Below are 7,419 nucleotides of genomic sequence, written 5' to 3' on the forward strand. Positions count from 1 at the left end.
ATGTACCGAGGCCACAGATGGAGATCATCTTATGTGTGAGATTAAAAGACTGAAAAAGAACTGTGAGGAAGTGCTTCTTTGCATGCCCATCCTCAATGAGATCGCTTTTGCAATCTTTCTGAAAGGACTTGGCTTATGTGGAAGCAGAGTACAATACACTGAAGATGCATGGGGAATTACAAGTTGAGGCTAGGAAACGGTCGAGGTTAAAAACAATAAACGTAGTGAATGCTACATATTTTCCACCAAAAGAATAATGGCATATTTTTTAGAGCAATCATAGATAAAGACAGAGGAAACCGTCTGTGATGATATTGAATCAATATTATTGATATTTGTAGTAGCGGGGAAGTGATTATTTCTATTTTGGGAATCCAAACGTAGAGACTAATCTCGTATGGACTGGGAATGACATTTTAGAACTAGGATATTTCAGGAAACGTCTAAGAAGTTGAGTTTCTTTGAATTTTTTAACAGAAATAATAAACTGCTGTCTCCCTTTCTGATATTCTGGCTAGAGTAAACAATAGAACAGAATGGTAGTTAAGGGCTGAAATAGGAAAAGACTGAAAACCTTGCCTTACCTGTCTTTGAAGTCTGTTCTCTTCTAAGCTTTAGCAGATATTTTATTAATAGTATTATATAAATCTGCTATCCTTCATGACTGTTTCTATTTACTGGTTGCGAGACACTACTCCTGAACTTCCCCTTTTGGAAAAAAAAAAAAAAAAAAAAGAGGAAATGAGTCCAGGGCTGTTTGAGGCAATTGCAAGAAATGACTTACAGACTTTTCAAGGACCTGATTCAAAACAATGAAGAATTTCTTATGCAGAAAACTGGCGAAACAAAGAACTCTGTGTTGCACCTTGCTGCAAGGTTCGGTCACATTGAGCTACTTGCCTTTATCATTGAGCTACTTCCTGACTTGGTTTCTATTGGAAACATCAAGGGTGAAACTCCGTTACACGAAACTTGTTGCCAAGGGAATACCAATGTTGTGAAGCTGCTGGTAGAGGCCAATCCATATGTGATTGGTACTCTTAACCATGAAATGCAAGCTGCTTTTTACATAGCCTGCAGTTATAGGCATGTTGATGTTGTCAAGTACATGGCACCAACCAGGGGTGTTAGACTCTGAAGAACATGAAGTTTTGAGTCCTCTTCATGTGTCTATAGCAGAAGGCTACGTTGGTAAGTTGAGAGGTTCTTAATTCCCTCTATATTCATTTATAAGCTCTTATGTGCTTGAACTAATGTTTCAACTAATATTGCAGATATTGTTGAGACTATTTTGAAAGGGTGCCCCAGGTTGGCTTGGAAGGTTGACAACAATGGGTATCTACCGCTGCATATAGCATTATAGCTTGTGAAAAAGGTCACTTAGAGATAGCAAGAACACTGTTGATGATTGATCCAGACCTTGCTCTTGAATTTTGACCATTATCGTTACACACCAGTACACTTGGCTACAATGGATGGTCAAATCAAGATCCTTGGAGAACTTCTATTGTGCTCTCCCAAATGTTTAGCAAGGCTCACAGGAGATGGAGAAACTGTGTTTCATCTGTCAGTAAGATTCAATAGAAACGCTGTGTTTACCTCTTTGGTAAAGAATTATAACAATACCTATCTCCTTAACCAGGCTGACAAGCATGGTAACACAATCTTACATCTCGCTGTCTCTGCAGAGAACGCTAGAATAAGTTTCCTATTCTATTTTTAAATTATTGGTCAGTTGTCTTAGCTCCTTCAACTTTGAATGTTCCTAAATGATGTCAAAATTTCAGTTATCAGAGTACATCATCAGAAATACTGCGGTAGATGTCAATTTTAAGAACCAAAGAGGTCAAACAGCGTTGGACATCCTAAACCAGCGAAGAACATCGGATCTTAGTAACATGTTGAAGAGTCTCGGTGGCAGGACCAGTATTGAGCTGTTCCATTTAACCCTAATGGTTAATGAGATAGATTCTGAGACTACTGCAACAACATTAGAAAGTCCTAGAGCTGCACTTGAGCAAGACTTTGAAATGCTTTTTGAAGGTAATACGCATCCAGGAAGTGATCAATAAGATTGTGAAATTGGTAGGGGGTGCATGGCTAGAAACTGTACGGGAGTTATTCCATTCATGATGGATTCAATCCTCAGAAACAATCAACCAATGGAAGACTTCACTACAGTACAAGCGAAGATGAATCCATGTCATCAAGTTGTGAAGAACTCTGATGATGTTTTTGGCTCAAATTCTTCTAGAAGAAGAATGAGCTCCCAAGTCTCAAATCCAAAGCAGGTTCCGAAGCCCAAGAGGAAAAAATAAAGTGGGTAAAACTAGGCAATATGAGATCTATAGGGAGGCGTTGCAAAATACTAGGAACACTATTACAATAATTGCTGTTTTGATTGCCTCGGTTACTTTTACTGCTGGCATAAACCCTCCGGGTGGTGTCTACGAGCAAGAGGGATGGCTTAAAGGACAGTCAACAGTTGGCAGAACAACAGCTTTTAAGGTCTTTACAATAAGCAACACAGCAGCATTGTCCATATATATGAGCATTGTCATTGTGTTGGTGAGTATCATTCCCTTCCGGCGACAATCACTGATGAAACTACTTGTGGTTGCTCACAAAGTCTTGTGGGTGGCGGTGTCCCTCATGACTACAGCTTACATTGCAGCCTCATGGTTAATCATGCCACATGGACACGGTGAAGGAGAAAATTAGACCCATGAAGTTGTGATATATATCTGTGTGTGCAGGGACTATGGGATTTTTTTTTTCTTGGTGTCACATGGACTAAACACAGGTTGATGAAACTGAAATGGAGGAAACAGATATGTCAGACTGCAGAGGAAAGAGCATATACACAAGCAGCACGAGCACAAGAACGAGCACATAAAAGGGCACAGAAAAGAACAGAGGTTACACCAGAATACAGCTCTTCAGTATCCATGAACGCCCATGCTGAGGGTTTCGAAGAACTAGGGTGCCATACTTACCGAACAAAAAGAAGTGGGAGAATTGCATGTGTTCTTCCCAAAGTCCAATGGAACATAAACATGGAGTTTTTTGGGAATTTTTTGTGTAGTTCACTCGGTGCCTAACTCTGTAAAGTTTAAGCTATTAGTATAGGCTTTTGGCAGACTTCCATTTTTGTAAGATTTTTATCATTTGTGTCGTGGTCAATTGATGATTTTTTAATACAGTTGATGATTGATTAGAATCTTAATACTGTTGATGATTTTTTCAGTTGATGATTGATTAGAATCTTATTACAGTAGATGATTTTTTTTATGAAGTTGTGTGGTGCTACTAGTTTGAAATGGTGGTGGGGGAGTAATTATTGCTATTCATGGATTAAAAGGAATAATAGTAAATTTGTTAATGTATTTAGCCATGTTAATGTACTGTTTTGTTAATGAGCTACAATACTAGGATACAGTTGAAGAGAGAGAATGCGAAACAGTGAAGTAGTGAAAGAATGGAAGATTGGTCAGGATTTTTATTTAGGAAGTGAATGGAAGGAATACATTAATTTCTCAGCAACTTCTCAAGTGTTTCATGAATAATTGCGGGGACGAATGAACTTGACATTCTATAACTAGGATATTTCCCAATAGTTGCCGAGAAATTCATGGTTTTCTTCAACTTTTTAAAAAGAACGACCGATTGACACATGTTTGTATTCCAGTTTTGAGTAAATGATAGAATAGAATAGGATTAGACCGAAGACCTTGACTTAGGCCATCTTTGAAGTCTTTTTCTCTTCTTGGCTGTAGCAGGAGTCCTAATAATCATAGATCGCTATATAAACCTGCTATTCCCCATTACTGAATGTAAAATTGGTTGAGACAGACTCTACTCCTAAACCTCCACATTTAAAAAGTTTGAAGAAATGATTCCAGCAGGGCTATATGAAGCAATTGCAAGAAATGACACTCAGACTTTCAAGGACATTGTTCGATACAATGGAGGATCTCTCTTGCAGAAAACTGAAGAAACAAGAGACTCAGTGTTACACCTTGCTGCCAGGTTCGGGCATGTTGAGCTGGTTACCTATATCATCACTCTGCATCCTGACTTTGTTTCTGTTAGGAACGTTAAGGAAGAAACTCCGTTACACGAAGCTTGTCGCCACTGGAATACCAATGTTGTGAAGCTGCTCTTAGAGGCCAATCCATATGTGGTTGGTGCTCTTAACCATGAAATGCAAACTGCTTTTTACATAGCCTGCAGTTGTGGGAATGTTGATGTTGTCAAGTACATGGTAAACCAACCAGGGGTGTTAGACTTTGAACAACATGAAGCTTCCAGTCCTCTTCATCATTCTATAGCAGAAGGCTATGATGTCGGTAAGTTTTGGGGTTCATTCTCTATATGTTTATAACATGAACCGTGCTCTTCTGTGTCCATAACCTGAACTATTATTTCAATTAATCCTGCAGATATTGTCAAGACTATTTTGGAAGCATGTCCCCAGTTTGCTTGGAAGTTTGACAACAATGGGTATTTGCCGCTGCATTTGGCTTGCGAGAAAGGTCAGGTAGAGATAGTAAAAACACTCTTGAGGTTCAATCCAAACCTTTCTCTTGAACACAATCGCTACCGTTACACACCACTGCACGTGGCTGCAATGAATGGTCAAATCCAAATCCTTGAGGAACTTCTTTTGTGGTCTCCCGGATCCTTGAAAGTTTGCACAGGAAACGGAGAAAATGTGTTTCATCTTTCTGTAAGATTCAACAGATATGATGTGTTCACCTCTTTGGCAAAGAATTATAACCGCACCAGCCTGCTCAACCAGGCTGACAAGCAGGGTAACACAGTCTTACATCTTGCTGTCTCTGCAGGGAACACTAGAGTAAGTTTTCTATTCTAATTTTAAAGTATTGGTCAGTCGTCTTAGCTCCTTCAACTTTGCATGATCGTAAACTATGTCAAATTTTCAGTTATCAGAGTACATCATCAGCAATACTGCAGTAGATGTCAATTGTAGGAACCAAAGCGGTCAAACAGCATTGGACATCCTAAACGAGCAAAGCAGTTCGGCTGATCTTAGACATACGTTGAAGAGATTTGGTGGCAGAACAAGTATTGAGTTGTTCTCTTTAACCCCAAAGGTTAATGAGATATATTCTGGGACTACAACAACATCAGAATGTCCTAGAGCTGCACTGGAGAAAGAATTTGATAGGGTTTTATGTAACACGCGTCCAGGAAGTGATCAATCTGATTGTGAAATTGGCATGGGCCGTATGGCTCGAAACAATCAACAAATGGAAAACTTTGCTACAGTACAAGCAGAGATGAATCCCAGTCATGAAGTTGTGATAAATTCTGATATTCCTTTTAGCTCAGAATCGTATAGAACAAGTATGAGCTCCCCAGTCTTCAGTCCACAGAAGCTTCGAAAGCTAGGAGGGAAAGTGGGTAAAAGTAAGCAATATGAGATATATAGAGAGGCATTGCAAAATACTAGGAACACTATCACAATAGTTGCTGTTTTGATTGCCTCAGTTACTTTTACTGCTGGCATAAACCCACCTGGAGGTGTCTACCAGGAGGGATGGCTTAAAGGACAGTCAGTAGTTGGCAGAACAACAGCTTTTAAGGTCTTCACAATAAGTAACACAGCGGCATTGTTCATATCTATGTGCATTGTTATTTTATTGGTGAGCATCATTCCCTTCCGGCGAAAATCACTGATGAAACTACTTGTGGTTGCTCACAAAGTCCTGTGGGTGGCAGTGTCACTCATGGCCACAGCTTACATTGCAGCCTCATGGATAATCTTGCCACATGGACGTGGTGACGGAGAAAATTGGACCCTTGAAGTTGTGATATCTGTGTGTGCAGGGACTGTGGGATCTATGTTCTTATTTCTTGGTGTCACCTGGACCCGACACTGGTTGATGAAATTGAAATGGAGGAAACAGCAACGTACAACTGCAACACGAGCACAGAAACAAGCACAAAGGCAAGCAGCACAAGCAGAGCAACATGCACAAAGACAAGCAGCACGAGCAGAGCAACAAGCACAAAAACAAGCAGCACGAGCACAGCAAGAAGCACAAAGACAAGCAGCACGAGCAGAGCAACAAGCACAAAGACAAGCAGCACGAGCACAGAAACAAGCACAAAGACAAGCAGCACGAGCACAGCAACAAGCACAAAGACAAGCAGCACGAGCAGAGCAACAAGCACAAAAACAAGCAGAGCAACATGCACAAAGACAAGCAGCACGAGCACAGAAACAAGCACAAAGACAAGCAGCACGAGCAGAGCAACAAGCACAAAGACAAGCAGCACGAGCAGAGCAACAAGCACAAAAACAAGCAGAGCAACATGCACAAAGACAAGCAGCACGAGCAGAGCAACAAGCACAAAAACAAGCAGCACGAGCACAGCAAGAAGCACAAAGACAAGCAGCACGAGCACAGAAACGAGAGCATAAAATGGCACAGAGAAGAACAGAGGAAACACAAGAATATAGCTCGTCAGTATCCACGAACTCCCCTGCTGAGAGTTGCAATTCACTAGGATATCATACATACTGAACTGGAAGTGGAGGAATTGTGTTGTTCCCAATTCAAAGTTGGGCTACTAGCCTATTAGTATAGGCTTTCGCTAGACTTCCATTTTTGTAAGATTCTTATCATTAGTGTAACGATCATATTTGATTGCAAAAAAATGGCCCAAATTTAAAACAAGAGTTGACTTCAGATCCTAGGAGAATATAATATAAAAGCTCAATTGTTTCACTAACTTGGTTTTATATTTCTAATTTGATTATCAAGAGGCAAAATCTTGATCAAATATAGACTTCACTGCAAAATCATGTTTCTGTATTTGGTCTGAATAATATACAAGTTAAAATCTGATAATTGGAATTAATCATATTTTCTCTTGTCACTTTTCTGACGTAAGATCTTCACTCTCCAACAGAATGTTCATGATCCTACTTGCGATTATCATGTAGGAGGATTGTTGGTCTATGGACTATTGTCGTTGGGTAATTACTGTGTTTTTAACTTGTCCAGAAGAACTGTGTATCGAGGGACACATCCAGTGGATCCTCGCGGCCATTAGTGACAGCCACCGCTAGCAGTGCCTTATCGAAAGACCATGGGCAACCCTTAACCGCCCACTTCAGATCCGTCTCCTGCTTGAAAGAGAATAACACCCTGTTGCTACTCCCAAGTTGGCACGCCGTAATCCTCGATCTATCCAGCGGATATGACTTTGGGATCCAAAGACCCTTCATCGTACTGATCAGGGATTCAACCCTATAGTTTTTTTACCGTAAGTAGCTTACAAACCAGGAACCAGCGTCGAGGATCATCCTCCAACACGTCCTGCGGAAGAACCACCTCCACCTCCGTCTCAGTCAACGCAAGTTTCTTGGCAAAATTCCCCACAACC

At 40.5% G+C, this 7,419-nt stretch overlaps 3 protein-coding genes across 3 annotated transcripts; all 3 read left to right on the forward strand.

The window, feature by feature from the left end:
* Window positions 1–775: 775 nt before the first annotated feature.
* Window positions 776–2,072, forward strand: LOC121051287 (ankyrin repeat-containing protein At5g02620-like). Its single transcript, XM_040513486.1, has 5 exons — window positions 776–1,034; window positions 1,123–1,191; window positions 1,275–1,335; window positions 1,643–1,655; window positions 1,788–2,072. The coding sequence occupies exons 1-5, from the start codon at window positions 776–778 to the stop codon at window positions 2,070–2,072; spliced, it is 687 nt and encodes a 228-aa protein (XP_040369420.1).
* Window positions 2,073–3,857: 1,785 nt separating this feature from the next.
* On the forward strand, window positions 3,858–6,044 carry LOC121051694 (ankyrin repeat-containing protein At2g01680-like). Its single transcript, XM_040514680.1, has 4 exons — window positions 3,858–4,349; window positions 4,443–4,858; window positions 4,947–5,669; window positions 5,854–6,044. Exons 1-4 carry the CDS (start codon window positions 3,893–3,895, stop codon window positions 5,908–5,910), a joined length of 1,653 nt encoding a protein of 550 aa, XP_040370614.1. The 5' UTR covers window positions 3,858–3,892; the 3' UTR covers window positions 5,911–6,044.
* Window positions 5,998–6,537, forward strand: LOC121051288 (DNA topoisomerase 1-like). The gene has a single exon (XM_040513487.1). It carries the CDS (start codon window positions 5,998–6,000, stop codon window positions 6,535–6,537), a length of 540 nt encoding a protein of 179 aa, XP_040369421.1.
* Window positions 6,538–7,419: the final 882 nt, after the last annotated feature.

This window comes from Rosa chinensis, chromosome 2 (assembly GCF_002994745.2).
Source record: "Rosa chinensis cultivar Old Blush chromosome 2, RchiOBHm-V2, whole genome shotgun sequence".
NCBI classification, from domain to species: domain Eukaryota; kingdom Viridiplantae; phylum Streptophyta; class Magnoliopsida; order Rosales; family Rosaceae; genus Rosa; species Rosa chinensis.

Coding starts and splice junctions, on each gene's coding strand:
- LOC121051287 (XM_040513486.1), top strand. CDS start 776: ATGACTTACAGACTTTTCAAGGACCTGATTCAAAACAATGAAGAATTT. Junction 1,035..1,122: donor GGCCAATCCATATGTGATTG/GTACTCTTAACC, acceptor GGCACCAACCAG/GGGTGTTAGACTCTGAAGAA. Junction 1,192..1,274: donor TATAGCAGAAGGCTACGTTG/GTAAGTTGAGAG, acceptor CTAATATTGCAG/ATATTGTTGAGACTATTTTG.
- LOC121051694 (XM_040514680.1), top strand. CDS start 3,893: ATGATTCCAGCAGGGCTATATGAAGCAATTGCAAGAAATGACACTCAG. Junction 4,350..4,442: donor AGCAGAAGGCTATGATGTCG/GTAAGTTTTGGG, acceptor TTAATCCTGCAG/ATATTGTCAAGACTATTTTG. Junction 4,859..4,946: donor TCTCTGCAGGGAACACTAGA/GTAAGTTTTCTA, acceptor TCAAATTTTCAG/TTATCAGAGTACATCATCAG.
- LOC121051288 (XM_040513487.1), top strand. CDS start 5,998: ATGCACAAAGACAAGCAGCACGAGCAGAGCAACAAGCACAAAAACAAG.